Below are 19,672 nucleotides of genomic sequence, written 5' to 3'. Positions count from 1 at the left end.
ACACACACACACACACACACACACACACACACACACACACACACACACACACACACACACACACACACACACACACACACACACACACACACACTAACACACACACAGACACACACAGACACACACACACAGAGACACACACACACTAACACACACACACACACACTAACACACACAGACACACACACACACACACACACACACACACTAACACACACACAGACACACACTAACACACAGACACACACACACACACTAACACACACACAGACACACACACACACACACACACACTAACACACACACAGACACACACTAACACACAGACACACACACACACACTAACACACACACAGACACACACACACTAACACACACACAGACACACACACAGACACACACACACACACACACACACACACACTAACACACACACAGACACACACACAGACACACACACAGACACACACACACACACACTAACACACACACTAACACACACACACACACACACACACACACACACACTAACACACACACTAACACACACACACACACACACACTAACACACACACACACACACACACAGAGACACACACAGACACACACACACACAGACACACACACACACACACACACACACACAGACACACACACTAACACACACACACACACACACACACTAACACACAGACACACACACACACAGAGACACACACAGACACACACACACACAGACACACACACACTAACACACACACACACACAGAGACACACACACACACACACACACACAAAGACACACACTAACACACAGACACACACACACACACACTAACACACACACAGACAGACACACACACACACACACACACACACTAACACACACACACTTCCATTCTCCCTTTCCTTTTATCCTTTCGTTTTGGACAGACTCCGGCTCCTGTTTCTTCTCCAGCCTCCACTTCTCTCCGACCTGCTGCTACTTCTAGAACCCTGTTTGACCACTGGCACAGATTCAGCTGCTGATAGAGACGAACTCCATAACGCAGAGCGACCCGTCGGCCGACAGGCTGAGAGCAGCTTTAAGAATCCTCAGAACACTGGTGAGCTCGTCTCGACAGCGTCCTCATCGTAGAACTGTGAGGTGTTTGTCTTGTCAACATGATTCAGGTTCTAACTCTGATCTGGGACCTCATTTATTGAAAACCACGAGGCAGCATGCAGAGGTCACAGGTAAATCCAGGTACGGGCTGGAGACTGTAACTTCATGAGGCAAATACAGGACAGGTGTGCAGGTAAAAGGGAAGGAGTCGAGGACACCTGGTGGCCAGGTGGAGAAATGACATCATCAGTATGTTCATGAAACTTTGTTTTATTTTAGGTTAAATGTGAGTTTTAGAGTAAAGTTTATTTTCTTAACCTGATTTTAAACAATGTGGAACAAGCTGAATATTAACGTCCATTCCAATACTACATTACGTTATGTTTCATTTTTATTTCTACATATTGAAATAAAATAAACAGTTGTTTACTTTGATTTATTCTTTATCGTTCATACTGAACAAACAAACATTAGAAATCGAACCTGTGATCGTTCATGTTGAGGAGATGAAGATTAAAATACAGCTGAACTGGTTTTAATGTTCTAATAACAGGATCTTCGTCCAACATTTAGCGTTGTGCAGGTTGTGTGTCATCATCAACATCATTAGCCTATTAGCAGACTTCCCACAATGCACTGTGCTGTGGTGTCCTGTAAAGACCAGGATAACTAGTTTAAAACTGAATGGATGGTGGAACTGTTCAGGAATATGATTATTACACTCTACAGTTTTCTTCTAGTTTTAAATTAAAATGTGGAAACAAAGGAACTTAAGCAGTTTGTGTTTCTCAGGATGTAGAATTCATCATGGTGCTGAAACCTGATCCCTGTTTGACTCCATCGCCATCGCCGCTCAGTGTTTATGGCGAGCGTGTTACAGTTGGAGTCTTTACTGCAGCAGTACTGAGCATTCCTGTGTTCTCCACCTGCTTCTCCACGCTGAAGCAGGAAACAGCCAAGAATAAAATGCACAGAAATCAAAAGTCGCAGTCGATAAAACTTGACATGTGTCTCAGCACATCTGTAGGAGCCACAGTCCAGATACACAGCGACTGGTTTCTAAGAACAGTTTTTTTTACAGTCACAAAACCACAGCCTCTCACGTCTGTGTCATTTTATAAATAAACAGTCTCAATAACATTATTAATGATGATGTTGTATGTTGATATGTTGTAAAACACAAATATAAAAAGGTGTAACAGCTTTCGCGTTTCGAGACCTGAGTGATGACTTTTAACAACCAGTTTCCATCATGGTGGGCGCTAAGTGACCGATGTGACACTTTAACGCGTGGAACAGGAAAACAGCCTGGGAGGTTTGGGGGGGTGAGGAGTAACTGCAGCACTTCAGGAGCCGTCGTCTCCAAACAGGACAGAAGACGCTGCCGTCCACAGAGTTCAGGTTGAAGCTGAAACCGTTGTGAATCCAACTTTAATCCTCTTCACTTCACTCAACCTTCAGCTGTGAGTCTGCAAAAAGTTAAACTGGTGAATTCTGTTAAAACCTGATCAGTCACTCAGAAATGCAACATTCAAGACCCAGGTCCTCACTGACCCCGACTCTGGTCCCACAGTCCCCTGAGCCACACTACAGACTATCCCTTTAATTACAAGCTGCTATTTTACCACCTTTATGTCTTAAATCAGTTTTTACTGAACTGAACTGTTAAACTGTTCCTGCCACAGTTCGTTTTCCTTTAGTTCTCAGTATGTTGACATTAAACCCAACACGTCTGCACTGTAACAGGAGCCTGAACAAACTGCTTTAAAGTGACGTTTCCCGACCAAAAGTTTGTCTCAGTGCTTCAGGAATGTTTCATCCAACTGTCAACGCTCAGCTCATCAAATGGTGCTGCAGAGGTGTCCTTCAGAGACTTCACCATTTGCACAGAACAAGAATGTAACAAAGTGTGTGGGCCACCAGCACAGAGAGGACGGGACACCTCCGAGCGTCGTTAGGAGCCGACGTCCAGAGGCTGGTCCAGCCCCGGCCTGGATCTGAGCCGCTCTGTGTGCGTCCCCTGTGGGAGCTCAGCTGGAAGTCCGAGAGGACGCAGGGAATCAAACGGTCGGGGCTGAAGGTAAACACGGAGCTGCTGTGATCTTAGCTGAGGTCCGAGGAGCTCCTGCAGGGCCGGACAGGAGGGGCCACGGTCAGGCTGCAGGGACCAGGACAGACCGGACACCAGGCCGGTGCAAACGTCTCTTCAGTATGTGGTTCAGACGTGACGTCACTTCAGAAACGTCTCAATAGTCAAAGTGACGTCTTCACGATGCTGAACAGCAGCTGAAAACCAAATAACTTTAAAACAAGACTAATTCACAGGTTAAGAAGCAGGAGACCTGTTCTGAGGCCTGGAGGCGTCGGTTGATGTGTATGAAAACGTTCTGTTGACTTTAGACTGAGTTGATGTGATTCTGCAGGAAACATTCACAGTTCATTTGTTTTCCAAACTCAAACCATTCACAGTTTAAGTTAAGGAACCTATTGAGCTGTTGTTGAACACAGTGTGTGATGAACTGAACAAGTGATTTTGTAACTAAAGACGATCAACGTGAGCATCGCGAACATGAGCAAACACATAAAAACAGAAGGAAAATGAAAATGAAGAAACCAGAAATGAAGACGAGGTGAAGCAATGTGAAATAAACAAACAAAACAACTCAGTGGAAGCAGAAACACATGAAAAACAACAACAGTGTAGAGTTTAGTGCAGTATTTAAAAGAACCTGAACAGACAGAAAATGACAAAAATCAAAGTGAGTAAAAAAAACGTCTCTGTTGTAAAATATGAACAGTTTTTAAATGACTGAAAACTAAACTTCATGGTGAAAAGACCTGCAGGTCAAAGGCTGACGGACCACACAGAGAGAGGGAGGGAGGCCTCGTCATGACCACACACACACACACAAAGTGACGCACACACACACACACACACACACACACACACACACACACACACAAAGTGACGCACACACACAAAGTGACGCACACACACAAAGTGACGCACACACACACACACACACACAAAGTGATACACACACACACACACACACACAAAGTGATACACACACACACACACACACACACCATGACGCGCACACACACACCATGACGCACACACACACACACACACACACACACACACACACCATGACGCACACACACACACAAAGTGACGCACACACACACACACACACACACAAAGTGATACACACACACACTATGACGCGCACACACACACACACACACACACACACACACACACACTTTGTTTTTCCTGCCTTTAGCTTCAAGTCTAATTGTAAAAGTTCTCGACCTGTTGCTCCGACTTGTTCTGTTTTCGCCGTCTTGAACGTTTATCAGTTCACAGTCTATAAACTTTATTAAAACACAGGACGTTATCAGAGCAGTGGCTTTGGTTCCTCTGGAGGCGTTTGGGTCCAATACAAAGTGTGGGTCATCTGTGTTTTGGAGGCGTTTTTGGTCGATTTCAATCTGACAATCTGTGTTGTTGTGTGTTGCTTCTTTTTAACATCTTGTCTCTCCATAGGTCCAATTCTGTGTCTTTTAACTGAGCCCTCTTTAAACAAAAATAGAAATAATTAAGTTTGTGTCACTTTCCAGATGTTGTGAAGATTTTGTCTGGTGATAGTTGTACTGTGTCTGATTTTAATTGTTTTCTACGTGTTTTACTTTTGAATCTTGACGTCTTTTTAGACGGAGGATTCATCGGAGTCGTCCAATTTCCCACAGACACCAAACACCACACGTGTGGAGAATGTGTTTCTGCCATCTCTGAAAATAGTCCTGTTTCAACCCCCCCCAGCATCACCATTTATCATTGTTTAATTTCTGCCACATAACACAGCGGCGTCCATTTACCCCTCACTAGACCTCGCTGGGCTAAATTTGTCCCCTAAACGAGGAAGGGGGGATTCCAGAGGATCTCTGGGTAATCACAGCGTCTGGCACAAGAGGCCTCAGAGAATTTACTTTCCTCTGGTATCAGGACAACAACAACCTTCAAAATGCCTGCGTTTGGTCGTCCACACGATGACAGCAGCAACTAAACACTCATGAAAACAGGACCTGGGTTGTGGTCCTGGACTCTGGTGTCAGGGAGCCTGTTGTGCTCTGATCTCTGCTTGTATTTACCTTGTCCCGGCCCGCCCCCCATTAGAGCTGGTAATGAGGGGAGCTGTGGACTGAGGAGTTTGCCGCTGATGATGATCCGGAGGACACTTCATGGACAGCTGCTGGCTCGGTGTAAGGAGAAGTCCTGCTGATCAGTTTGACAGCTGTGACCCGCTGCAGGCACCGACCCAGCGCCACCCCCTCACTGCTCATGTCGGACCTCAGAAAAGAGACGAGACAGGTTTTAATCCAACAGAGTCGTCACCGTACAGTGGAAGACCCTGAGGATGTAAAGTGTAGAAAGCAGCAAGTTCAGATGATGTTAGAGCAGAGATGAAGTGAAGAGTGATGATTGATCATCTGATGTTCAGACTGATGTTGGTTAAATGCAGCCTGAGTGATGAGGTTATAAAACTGAAGCCATGTTATGATTCATGTAGAGACTCTGGGACTCACTGATTCAGGGTTATAAGATTCTCCCTGTGGCTGAACTGAGCCCAGTTCGAACAGCACCAACATTCAACTGGACGCCCTGCTGCTAACTGGGCCTCTAACTGGTTCCATTGTTGTTTTATGGTTTAATGTTTGAGAGAAGATGAAAATGACGTATCGATGCTCAAACCAGTGTGAGCGGAGCGGTGGCAGCTAACGTGAGAGGGCGCGGAGGACGATGCACTCAGTGAACATTACTGTAAATTACTGTAAAGTCGAAGTAGCATCAGCACAAAGAATAAACACAACTGGTCAAAAACAGCATTAATTAATCATTAATTAGCTTAAATAAATGACGTCATCTGTGTTATGTTAATTAACATGATCAGGTAACCATTAACATCTTTATCAACCAGTTATTCATGTCAGTCACACTACAGTAACATTACTTACTACTGTAATTAGCATGTAAACCTTAAGAAGAGTCGCTCATCAACAGTTATCGAGGCTCATTATTGTAGTAATTAACTGTTAGTTAATGCTTAATACTGTATTAGGTCATGTTAACTGTTACGTTTCAGTGTGATTCATAAAAATAATAATATAAAAAATATTATTAAGGCTACTGTGAATGATGTAGAGGAGCCTTTGTTTTCTGTTTTTGTTCTGTTTTGTGGACCAGCTGTTCTGTCTAAAGCATAAAGACATCCAGAGGCGTCCAGAGCAGCCATGTATTTATAATTCGGGTCATGTGATGAGTGACAGGAATTTAAAATGAGAGACGAGTCCACTGGGACCCCGTGAACAAACATAGCTTCACTGTGTCTGTAGATTGATTCTGGTGCAGCGATTCATACAAGGTCAAATATTTCAACAAGAATGTGGAAAAAACCCAGAAACGTGCTCGATACCAACCTGTTGAATCACAGTAACTGAATCTGAATCTGAGTCACAGCGACGGAGCTTTACGAGTAGAGTCGTATCTTTCATCTAAAGCTGCTACTTCATCACCTCAACATGCATCTTTACTATGTTACATTTTAGAAACCTTTCATGTACAAACTGAAACAATAATGAGTGAATCCAAATACTGGATATTACATTTATAATAATAATAATATTATTATATATAATATTTATTGATTTTCTCTGATCACTCTATTTTTATTAATTTTTATTGCCTTCTCTTTATTATGTAATTCTAGTTCTTATTATTCTTTTTACTATTATTAATATGAACATTTCAGAAACCTTCCTCAAAAAAGTACCTAATCTAAATTCTGCCCAAAAAGTCCCGACTTCAGTCTGAAAAATCTGAGTCTAGCGACAAAGTCACTAAAATTTTACATCCTGTGTCACAGAGAACTGAAGGTAAACACAACCAGAGGCCCTCAAGATAAAAACCACAACCAACAGGATAGAATTAAAGGACTGGACTTTGTTAACTAGTTCTACACAGACCCGGTGTCCAGGGCGGCCCACAGGGGGCCAGGCCAGGACCATCCAGAATCTGAGCCTCTCTGATAAATTCAACATCACTGTTGACATCATGCTCATTTATTTACCTGGATGTTTAGGCTCATAGTGACCGTTCAGATGTTGTTTTACTAGAAATGTTCTGGCTTTTGCACTGTTTCAGGGAATTTAAGTAATTTAAGAAAAGAAACCTCCAATAATGAAGTGGTGGTTCAGTAGGAGCAGCCTCGCCCACTGTCCGACCTCTAACTCGACTAGAGCAGCGTGAAGTTCCAGTTCCAGTTCTGTAGGTTCTAATATAATTAGACCTCTCCAGTGAAGTTGTGGTTCTGTTACCGTCCTCCCCTAAACCACATCCAGGTGTGACGTCAGTGGGCAGTACAGTCGGCTGAGGTAGCAGGTTTATCTTTTAGTAAAAGGTGTCTGACACAGCTGAGCTTAGTACAAAGACTGGAATCAGCTCACAGATAGTTTGTCTCCACCCAAGGTGAAAAACATCTTCCCTTCCAAAAACCCCCCATCACTGTACAAACACAACAAAACCCTCAACTGTCTGCAGAGCAATAAACTCTGCTCCGAGCTAAAGTAATGTGCCACCAGCAGTGGATGTTGTGTTAGTGGTTTACAGCCAGCAGCAGGTGTGAACGCCGACACCTCCGCTGTCAGTCCGACAGTTCACCTTTATTAAGTGTGTGTGTCGTTCAGCTCCTGACGTCTTCATCTGTTGGTGGTTTTCTCCAAACAGAACTGCAGCATGAAAAATGTTAAAGTCTGTTATTACCGTTTTATGTTGTGGACGTGATTCACTGATGAATCTTTAGCTGAAGATGAACAAAGAGTTCAGCTGGAGAACAACAACAGAGTCTGAGTGAAGCTCCAAGTGTCTGTTGACAGCTGCAACCTCCGCTCAGAGGACGGTGAGTGTTTGTGTAGCAGAGTAGAGAAGCAGAGTGGGGCTGTAACAGTGGCAGACCTCCAGCCTCTGAATTCAAAACAAAGCTTTAATCCAGTATTTACAAAACTACTTTTCTACCATGAGGTGGACGCTCGGAGCAGCGACCGTGTGGACGTGTCCCCCGTCACCTGGTGGACGCTGACCGACCTGCAGCGTCTATACTCACAGTGAGGTCCAGCTCAGGTGATGCTGAGGTGTCTGAAGGTCAGGGGGGTTGTGTTGGAGGTCAGAGCCGGCCTTTCTTCCCTTGTGGATCGGCTGGACCCCCGGGGAGCAGCCAGCCCCTCCCGTCACTCATCAAGCCCTAAGGAGCCAAACTGAAACATGAGGAGGAGAAGGGGGGACTCCTCAGAACCAGAGGCCAAGAGGAGACACAGCTAGTGATGGTCAGAGGATCAGTGTCGGACTGAAGACAAAACGAGGCGACTGGACCTCGAATAAGAGATGTTCTCACTAGAACTTTACATCCGTCTGATATTTTCTTGCTGGTGGTTCCTCTGTCAGTTGACAGGTCACTGGCTGCTGTCGTGATAATTTACACTACGAGTAAATTCAAGGTGACATAAGTTAAGGTTCCGCTGTACCGTGTTTAACAGCTGTTTGACAAACTCCAAGCAGGTTTTCACACAAAGAGGTTTCATCAAACCACAACAAAGATGGTTGATCCAGTGTTGCTGAGACGGTGGTCTATCATGGTCCCCATCTCTGAAGACCACTGAAATATTTATTACCCGGTTTCTGACTTTGTCCTGATCTGTGTTTCATCATAACCGTGGTTTGTGCAGCTTTACAGACGTCGTGGTTTAGTGATGGCCTGAGGTTTTTAACCGTGTCCCTTTAATTCAGTTTAGCACAGGTGAAAAATTTAAGCTTTTACTTCCTAAAAGCATGTTTTGATTTGATTAAAGCAAATTTGAATTTAAAAAATAATCTGTTCAACTTTTAAAGATGCAGCTGTTCAGAAAAAATCTCTTTTTTAATTAATTAATTTAAAAAAATGTTTAAGTTAATATAACTTTGTTGTTTTCGTGGCTGCTCTCTGCAGATCTCTCTCTGCACCGGATGAACTAGAGCAGCTGACCGGGAAACAGTTGATCCGTGCAGGCTAAATTTATCCTGTGTCCGGTCCAGGTTCAGGTCCAGGTCCAGGTCCGGGTCCGGGTCCTGGAGCCGCAGACGGCTTTTATTATGACTGTGACGCAGTCGTGAACATCACCTGTCGTTTCCCTCCGTGCTCCGTTGTTACATTATCCGGGCTTTGACATGGCTGAGCCCGCAGGAAAGAGGCTGAAGAGCAGCTTAACTGTGTGCAGGGCGCACCGGAGCTCCGCGGGCAGCAGCCGGGCCAGACACAACCTGCAGGCCGCCGTAGAGGAGGCTCTGTGCGGGGTGAGCAGCCTGCTGTGGGACGGAGTGTACCGGCTGCAGGCTCTGGTAGGAGACAACCTCCATTATTATTATTATTAGTATTATTATTATTATTGTTCAGGAATATTTACCAGTTTGGTGTCTTCTGTTCTTTATTCTCAGAGTTTAAAAAAACGAAATAATTCCACTGAAACTGAAACTTTATGAGCAGAAAACTAAATTAAATAGTCAGTACCACAGTTCTAGTCTGTTGTACCACCACGTTTTAAAAAAAGGAGGTGGGAGAAGCAGCTCAGTGAGAAAGTGCACATGAATAAAAACTGGAACAAAGAAAAACAATTAAAAAGTAGAAAATCAACCCGGAGAGAAGCTGCAGCTTCCTCTGCTCACTGCTCCACCTGTTCAGATTAAATCTACCTCATACGTCTTCAGCAGTATCTCACCTGTCTGTTCCCAGTTCAACAGGACCAGACCCTGAAAGGAGCCGTCTCCATGTCCCTGATTCCTCCTCAACAGACTCTGAATCCACAAAACTCCAACAAAACAGAAAACAAACCAACATATGTTTACTCCGCAGTACAACACGACATTAACGTTACACAGCAACAAATATAAGATGAACAAAAGTGGGAGAAGAGTTCACACCGTAGCTACAAACATCCCTAAACTTACTTTAGTAAAGTCACTGGGACAGTAATGTGAGCAGGGGATTGTGGGAAGGTGGATGTGAAGCATTTTGAATGTGACAGCATTCAAAACTTGACAAATATCTAGAAGTTGATGCAGAACAATCAGAGGTGTCGTCTTCATAAACCAGCAAAAGATGGTTCCTTCATCACCCATCATACATGATGTCTCTGTATCACCACACACACACGAGTTATTCTACTTTTCTGTCAGACTTTGATGTGTAAATTCAGCGGAGCTGCCCTTTAACGACCTGGATTCACTGACTGGTGTAGAAACCCAGTGTAAGAAAGCTGTGGACTGAAAACACGACTAGTGGAGCTGGGATGGAGCCTCAGTGTGTGGTAAAATCCCAGTGACACAGAATCGGACTAATCTGTGCAGCATTAGTGTTTTTATTCATTCGTGTATGTGAACAGTTGATTTTGAGGCTTTTTATACGTAATAACAGTTTCAGCACGTTATCATGTGCGTTTCCACTCATCGGCCTTTGCTGTGTCTCCTCCAGGCCAGTGTGTTTGAGCGGGACGACGTCTCTCTGCGTCGCTTAGCTTCGTTTTTCCACCAGGAGGCGCTGAAGCAGCAGGTGGAGGCTGAGGCCATGCTGGGCTACCTGGCTGAGAGAGGGGGAAACTACTGCGGCAGAGACATCCAGGTGAAATCAGCCAGGAAGGAGCAGATTTACACTCAGTCACTACTTTTTATAATTATTTATTTTTTTAAACAAATCATTTCCTTGATGTCACATCGTTAACGACAGCATCGCCAAATCAACATGAACACTTCTTCCAAAATCACGAGTGGTTCTTAAACCGAGACGATGATATGATGTGATGTATCACACAGAACGGCCCTTTAAATGTGTTGATCTGTCTCGTTTCACTGTGTTTAACTTGGGTCCTAATCTACAACACAAAGTTAACTTAAAACTACTAAATAAGCCGTCAGATAAAATGTCGTTAAGTAAAGAGTGTAGTATTTCTCTCTGTAGTGGTACAAGTATATCAATACTGCATTTAAGTGCAGTACTTATGTACACAAACTTCATTTCTACCACAGACAGGAGTCCGTCTGGAGTCAGGTGCGTTCAGCAGGATGGGGGTCCTCCTGGGTCCTGAGGGTTGTTGAGATGATCTGGTGTGAAGAGAAGATTTGTGGATCAATTTTGGAACTAAATTTATGATCTGAACTGTATCTGTAAGACAAAGAAGCTTCAGTCAGTAACTGCGTTCTCATTTTACTCCACCACAGATTTCACGTTCCTCCCAAAACGTCGCAGAACCAGGATTTATTTCCCCTCCTGTGCCATCCGTCATTTTGTCAGAGCAGGTGTCTCCCGATCTCCCTCTGTTTCTGTTTGTGAGATCTGATTTTGGAACGAAGCTCTTCATTTGGGGCCAGGCGTCAGTGATAGGAACAGGGTTGAGGGGTTGGGTTGAGATACCAAGAGGCCACAGAAGGAGGGAGGTTAAACCCCTGGAGACCTGCCCCCAGCACTGGCCATAAGCCGGTCGGGGTGTACATTTCCCCCCATGAGTTGCGGAAAATTGGAGAGATTAATGCTGCGGCAGAGGGACGTTGGTGCTGATGGCGTTTCCAGATGGTCAGCAGCATTGGCAGCGGCGGTGGCATTGGCGTGTCGCAGCGTGGCCTCCGACCGCTGCCACAGGTTTATGAGTCATGTAAAATCGTTTCAGGACTGAGGCCTGGACCCAGTCAGCAGCAGCTCGGGACGCCTTGTTATCCATCCCTCAAGTGTTGTGCACTGCGACAGCACATCGGAGCAGTGCTCACTTCACTTCAGTTTGTTCAGTTTCATCTCATCCAGTAAAACTGATCAGTTTTTGGCAGTTTTGGTTTTTTACGCTGCAAAAAAACCAAAAACGGTCAAATCTCAAATAAACAGGGGGACAGTCACTGTGGAGACATGTTCAGTAACGTACCACAAAGACTGTAGGCAGGGAGATACTGATCCACTTCTGTCAATGTAGGATTTACATTTTCAGGACTTGTGTGTGATGTTTCCGTCTGTATCTGAATATTCTGCAGAAATTCACCATTTAAATTTAAGACAGAGTCGAGGACCTGACACAGATGCTCATGTAAACAGAGTCATTGGTTAAGTTCAGATTAGTCCTTTTTACCACAGAGAGTCCGAGGACCTTGATCCCACCTTTAACAGTGGTTTGGTGATAAATGACAGTAGATGAATCAACTGAACACATCTTTTTGTCTTTAACTTCCAGAAGCCGGGCTGTGAGGCCGTCTGCGCCGTGCTGCCGGCTCTGGAGCTGCTGCAGCTGCAGCTGAAGGAAGAGGTCGGTGTCCTGGTGGAGCTCAACCATCTGGCTCGCGAGCACGGAGACCCGAACACCGCCAGTGTTGTGAAGAGCCACTTCCTGACACCACGGGTGGAGCGCCTCAAACTGGTGGGAGACTTGATCACCAACGCCCGACGGGTGGGCTGCACCGGCGACCAAACGGGGGGGTTCGGGGAGTACATCCTGAACGAGCTGCAGGAAGAGTTCAGATGATGGATCAGATGATGGATCAGATGATGGATCAGATGATGGATCAGCTGATGGATCAGCTCGGTTGGTGTTTCTTAAAACTTCAGTCAAATCTGAATGAATCCAAAGAACCAGAGCAAAAATTTGGGAAATTTACTTATTGGACTATTGTCCAGAGTCGAGCTGGATATCAGGTTCTGGACTTTTAAAGTTTTTATCTGAATTTTAATTATAAAAAGTTGAAATAATAACAGTAACATCAATGTGAACATCAAGTGTTGAGCCTAGCTTGGCACAAAAACTGAAAGCAGACACAAACTTTCCTTTTGGCTCCATCAGTGGAGAAATTAAAGAAGCTACCAACTCCAAAGCTCTTAGAATAACATTCATAACGTAATGTTCCTCATTGTTTATTTGAATAATAATCATTGTCTTTGTATTTGAAACACAGCCAGAACTTTGAGCTAACGTCCACCTGACACCATCCTGTGTTTAGCCTAGCTTAGCACAAAGGGAAACTGCTAGCTTAGCTCACTTTGAAGCTGTTTCGTTTACATGCTACTAAATAACATTAAATCATAAGAGCAGACAGATTTTAACGTTTAAGTCAAACTATCTTCATGTGACGTGTTTCAACACCTGTTCTGTGAATGAGATAAATGTCACAATAATAATGTGAATCACTGTAAGTTAGAATAAATTAGAATATATTTAAATTGAATATATTATTTTAAGACTTCTTGACCATCATTTAAAACAGAAGTTGTATTTTTAATGTCAACATGTACGAAGCTGAGCCACCTTTTGTCTGACTAAATTATTTTTAAAACCTTTGGGACTTTTTCTAAATGAACATATTTTCCTACCAGTATTCTGCTACTCGTCTTCTGTTAGTGAACTATTAACATAAATGCCCTTTTACAGTATTATTTATTTATTTATTCACATTCTTGCTTTGGTTTGACAGAGCTCCAGTATGAAGGAGAAGCTGTGATGAAATAGTTCATGTTTTTCTTTACAACTGTAATAAAGATGAAGTTGGAAAGTGTTTGTTTGTTTGTTTTTCCTTTTTGAAAAATAAGATAATGATAAATAGCTATTCTTACTTTGCATTTAGCATTTTTTACAGTAACTACATATTAGTTTACATACACAGCATAGATAGTACAGTGTCCAACATATGCCTTAATTTAAATGAAGTTTAGTGGATTAGAGATTTAGATCAGACCAGAGATGTGGCCGTTGGTCAGATGGTTTCTTATCTTATAATTATCACCGACTGTAGAAGCTTCAGCAAAAGGACAACAGTTGCAGCCAGGAAGATAATCCCTGCACAGTATAGATGTTTTTAGTTTTTTTTGTGAGGTTTGACTGGGAGACACTAATATCTGGTTACAGCCTCCACACTGGGTCCTGCAGCAGACTGGATGTTGCAGTCTGCAGTGCAGCGCCCTCCAGCTGCAGCAGCTGAGTTCTGCAGCTTCACGACACTGAGGTGAAATCAGTCCTGTGCATTTGATGTTCTGACCACAAGCAGAGAAATGAGCCCGGTGACACCTAATTTAATTACTGTGTTCACACTTTTATGTAGTATTTACACTTTCAAAACACTGTTTGTTTGTTTCCTCCTATTAATATTGAAAATAATAAAACATGTGACCAGTTATTTTGTGGATACAGAGAAGTTCAGTTATTTTCTGTTCAGTTTTTCTCCATAATGTTATAACATCTACCTGATGCAGGATTATATTTAATTCTGACATCATTAATGTGACAAAGCAGTTAAGGGGGAGGTCAAAGGTCACACTTGTATACAGGAAACATACTTCTGCTTGGTAAACTCATAAATGATCAACTGTGTATTTTGAATATTAACATGTTCTGTCATTATTGTAGATGCTACAATAAAATTTAAATAGACTTAAACTTTTGATCAATTTATAATTGTAATCAACAAAAACATGAGAAATTTCCTTTTCTAAATATCAGATTTGCTTTTGAGCTGTTTCCACTTTACCTGTAAATCTATGTATGTCCTACATTAGGCTTCTGGACCAGGTTAAGATATTTAACACGTTTATAATGCACCAAGATGCAGATGAAGACAGATGAAACATAAACACTCAGAATTTCTATTGTGTAAAATGCTCAGTGAACACTTGTTCTATTTGTTTTTATTCGTTAAGCTCCAGTTGACCTTTTGGTTCTTTCACATTTATTAATTTTTATTAATTCACAGGTGTCTGAATAAAAAGGATTTTTTAATTGTATTTTTAACTTTAACTTTTATTTGTACTTTTCTTACACACAGGAAATAATAATAATAATAATAATAATAATAATAATAATAATAATAATAATAATACGACCTGTTTACAACGTTATAATAAAACCAAACATTTGAATAATAACTTGTATTAAACATGTGTTTGCCCCCCCCCCCCCCACTGTGAGCTGCAGTATATTATCCTGCTGTTATTGCTCTGTTAGAAGTAATTGTACACTAATTACTGTGAAGTTGTAAACCCCTCCTGCTGGCTGCTCATTGGTCGGACCCCAGCCCACATCGTGGTCCGGACCCCTCCCGCTGCGGGTGTCCCAGGTATAAGATGATCCAGGTCAACAGCTGACGGGACAGAACCGTTTGGGACAGGACTCTACATTCCCCAGAACCCGCTGAAGCTGCTTCACGTCTCGTGCTCGTTTCTTTCACCTGTTTCCTGAAATCAAAGTTTTTGGCTGAAAACTTTTCTGGATTCTTCTTCTTCTTCTTCTTCTTCTTCTTCTTTGGGGTTTGGGACTGAACCATGGAGTTGTCGGATATCTCTTTCCCCATCCCCGCCGCCGATGACTTCTACGACGACCCCTGTTTCAACACCAGCGACATGCACTTCTTCGAGGACCTGGACCCGCGGCTGGTCCATGTGGGCCTGCTGAAGCCGGACGACTCCTCCTCTTCGTCCTCGTCCTCCCCTCCCTCCTCCTCTTCCTCCCCGTCCTCCCTTCTGCACCTCCACCACAACGCCGAGGTGGAGGACGACGAGCACGTCCGCGCCCCCAGCGGACACCACCAGGCGGGCCGCTGCCTGCTCTGGGCCTGCAAGGCCTGCAAGCGAAAGACCACCAACGCGGACCGGCGGAAGGCGGCCACGCTGCGGGAGCGCCGGCGGCTCAGCAAGGTCAACGACGCCTTCGAGACCCTGAAGCGCTGCACGACGGCGAACCCCAACCAGCGGCTGCCCAAGGTGGAGATCCTGCGAAACGCCATCAGCTACATCGAGTCCCTGCAGGCGCTGCTGCGCGGCGGGCAGGACGACGGCTTCTACCCGGTGCTGGAGCACTATAACGGAGACTCAGACGCCTCCAGCCCCCGCTCCAACTGCTCCGACGGCATGGTGAGTTCAGGGACTGACAGGTGTTTGAGGGGGGAGGTCGGCGGAGAGTTCGTCTGAGAGCGTTGGTTACGGTTCAGAATGTGCCCAAATCTCTCCAGTGCGCTTTTACGCACGGATAAGTCTCCAACACTTAATCTGTTCTTTGGGTTTTATTTGCGCTTCTAGTTACATTTGCTTCTAGATTTGTTTTTTATTATGAATTTTAATTCATTAGTTTAACCAACTTCAGTTCAACGCACGAAAAAAAACTCTTTAAATATAGTTTTCCTTCTTGGACTTTCACCGTGTGGTGTCGAAATAAGACGTGTGCGCATCAATTTACTTTTGTAAATTATGTTTAATCACATGTGAGGAGGAGAAGGAACATTTAGTTTCCATCCCATTTAGTGAATAATATTAAGTTTTGTCAAGGTTCAGTTTTTGAGCCTAAATAAAAATCTTCCTAAATCTATCCACAGTTAATTTTCAAGAAAAAAACTTTTTTGTTTTTTAAATTTTCCAAATCAAATTTGGACTTTTAGGTAATTAACATAATAATAAATAATAATAATTTCGCGCAGTGATTCAGGATAGTAGCTGGTTTTATAATTATTTTATATGTCGGTCGTAGTCTGGATCTGAGTTTGCAGATTATCTAACATTATTATAATTATTTACACCGTTTCCTTAATTCTAACCTGATGCAGACTCTTTTTCTTTTTTCTCCACCTGTTGCAACATTAAAGCTGAATTGTTATTGCTCCATGTAAAATGTCTAAATGTCTTTTTTCTTTCTGCAGACGGATTTTAACGGACCCACCTGTCAGTCAACCAGGAGAGGAAGTTATGACAGCAGCTCTTATTTCTCTGAGACTCCAAACGGTAAAAGTTCTTTAATGTTAGCAGCTCACAGACCAATGAGGTTAATTAAAAAAAAAAAAAAAGAAACTTCATTCACCTCTGGCAGTAAAACAGTAGAAAGACAAACAATAAAACGGTCCTCTGTCAAAAGAAACGTTTTAAATAAAATAAATGGTATAAAAATGAGTTAATGTAGTTTTTTAAACCCATTGAAATAATCATAGCAACAACATGTTGGTTCTATTCTGATAGATTAGATGATAGATAATTAACAATTAAATTAAATGAATCCTTTTTTTTCCATGTTTTGTCCCCCCACATTTAAATTTCTGAAGATGTACTGATTTTATATTAAACATTACATTTTATAACTCTGTTGTCCGGTTTCTCTGCAGGAGGTCTGAAGAGTGAGAGGAGCTCGGTGGTCTCCAGTCTGGACTGTCTGTCCAGCATCGTGGAGCGGATCTCCACCGACAACAGCAGCCTCCTGCCAGCCGCAGACGGCCCTGGTTCCCCGCCATCAGATCCAGCAAGCGAGGCAGCGGTTCCGGGGCCCATCCAGATCCCGTCCCCGACTACCAGCCAGGACCCCAACCTGATCTACCAGGTCCTATAGACCCTCCTCCTGGGACATTAACCCGTCGCACGTCCAGTCCACACGTCAGTATTTAGGCTGAACTGAGTCTTCACAACCTGTTTGCATCGGCTGTTTTTTAAATCTTGAAACATAATATTTGACATTTTCACCACATCTGTTTTAATTTTATTTTTAGCTGATGATACGGAAGCTCATTCCTGCCAGAAAAAAGCACAAAGGTTTATTCTTCATTCGAAATAGAATAGGTTCCACTTACAATTTCTTTCTAAGGTTTTTCTGCCACAGTCTTCATTAATAAGCCATATTTTATATACATTTTCTAGTTTCTGCATTGATGAAGATCTGAGATGTAATTAAAAGCTTCAGAGATGGGTTAGTGGGCCTGGAAAACACAAAACTATGCTGTTATCTTTAATTCAGTCTTAAACTAAGGAATGAAAAAAGCTGAAATCTCAGTGTATCACTGGAATTTTGTAAATAACAACAACGAGGCTTCCAACCATTTATTTTTTTTTGCTTTAACAGACGAAGACATTCTGACGTGATTATACTCCAAATACTACAGTGCACTGTTTGTTGTTATTGGCAGGAATGATCTTCCATAGTTTAGCATATTTGAGCCCCAGATTTCCTGCTGTTAAAGAAAACCTGGCGTGGATTTTTAGATGAAACCAACTGAATGCTGGGAGATGTAGTTTTTGCAAATATTTTATATTTACTGATATTAGAAATCAGTTCAGTTCTTGCTGTATTTTTATTTTTAACTTATGAAAAACTATTTTAAGATTCAGCCGTAACATATGTCAGATGGATTTTTCTTCTTCTTCTGTCTATTTGATGAAGGATGGAGGCTAAAAACCATCCATTTACATTCCTCCACTTTCGTCTATCTGAAGTCCTAAAGGCCCCAGCTGTTCAATTCCTTCAGCCAAAAATAACTACAGCAACCGTGAGACGTTTTAGAAATATACCACACAAAACCATCATTTCCGCAGTAAAACTTTTCATTTATGGGGAATATTGTAGTATTTTCCCCGCATCAGGTTCAGACCTCTTTGTCCATTTAAAATGATTTCAAGTTTTCATTCGCTGCAGCGGAGGACCACTTTTCTGTTTCTGTACATATTATGTAAATAAGAGCTGATTTGTTCCAACTGAAAGTATTAATTATGTATTTAATGTTTCTGTCTGTATGTGCTTATGTTTGTTGTGAAAAATGTTAAACTTTATATTTATACATCTGAAAACTGAGTGAGTCTAATGACAAATAAATGAACCTGCTTATTTATAAAAATATGTCATATAATTGCTTTATTTTTGAATCTTTATTTGTATAATTATTTAGTTTTTATTATTAACAAATTATTTAAGAATTAACCATTTGCTATTTAGGTCTTTACAAATAATTCAACATTTTTGGGATAGAGTTATGGTGGAAAGGCATTTTAAAAAGAAACATACATAAAGTTTAGAATAATATAAGATTGAATATTCAACTATTGGATCCATAACATTTTAATATTATAACTGATTGTTTTTAACAAAAATACTAATAATACATTTCCACTCTCTTCAATTTCCAGTTTCACAACCACTTTAAATTGTATCTGTATTTCAATCCAGTTTCACAATATTATATTAATAATTAGTAATAATAACAATTATACTTGACATATTTCAGTGTAATATAATTTATACCAACAGCTGCACAAAGGAAGTTGAGTATTGCAGTACTATGAAATCATGTCTGTATTAGTATAAAATACAGTTGGCTTTTAAATATTCTTCCACTGAAACAGTTTATATCAAAGTCTAATTTATTCACAAGCTGCTGAATAAACTTAAAATTGAACCTACACTTAAAATGAGTATTAGAGTCAAAGAGCAGCAGCGCCACCATGTGACTGCTCAGAAGAACTGCATCTAAAGAGTTTGTGGATTTTTAGTTCAGTCTCACATGAAACCTCAGAAACATGAGTGAGGAAATGCTGGATTTAATCTTATAGGTCAAGACTCTTCTAGGTCAAGACAGATGACCTAAATAAATGTAAGTTCAAAGTTTTGTGAGGTTACGGTTACGACGGGTGGTGAAAAGATTAGAATTAAAATTCTTCCAACTCCTAAATTCTTAAATCTAGTTCCACTTCATCATCACAGCTCCCAAACCG

At 42.1% G+C, this 19,672-nt stretch overlaps 2 protein-coding genes across 2 annotated transcripts; both read left to right on the top strand.

The window, feature by feature from the left end:
* Positions 1–9,210: 9,210 nt before the first annotated feature.
* zgc:172145 (uncharacterized protein LOC559095 homolog) lies at positions 9,211–13,653 on the top strand. The gene is made up of 3 exons (XM_026365949.1): positions 9,211–9,540; positions 10,670–10,816; positions 12,408–13,653. The coding sequence occupies exons 1-3, from the start codon at positions 9,370–9,372 to the stop codon at positions 12,693–12,695; spliced, it is 606 nt and encodes a 201-aa protein (XP_026221734.1). The 5' UTR covers positions 9,211–9,369; the 3' UTR covers positions 12,696–13,653.
* A 1,674-nt stretch (positions 13,654–15,327) lies between these two features.
* On the top strand, positions 15,328–18,779 carry LOC113166030 (myoblast determination protein 1 homolog). Its single transcript, XM_026365942.1, has 3 exons — positions 15,328–16,066; positions 16,846–16,927; positions 17,302–18,779. The coding sequence occupies exons 1-3, from the start codon at positions 15,479–15,481 to the stop codon at positions 17,520–17,522; spliced, it is 891 nt and encodes a 296-aa protein (XP_026221727.1). The 5' UTR covers positions 15,328–15,478; the 3' UTR covers positions 17,523–18,779.
* Positions 18,780–19,672: the final 893 nt, after the last annotated feature.

This window comes from Anabas testudineus, chromosome 6 (assembly GCF_900324465.2).
Source record: "Anabas testudineus chromosome 6, fAnaTes1.2, whole genome shotgun sequence".
NCBI classification, from domain to species: domain Eukaryota; kingdom Metazoa; phylum Chordata; class Actinopteri; order Anabantiformes; family Anabantidae; genus Anabas; species Anabas testudineus.
The sequence above is the reverse complement of the archived record's forward strand: the minus strand, read 5'-3'. Positions and strand labels throughout refer to the sequence as shown.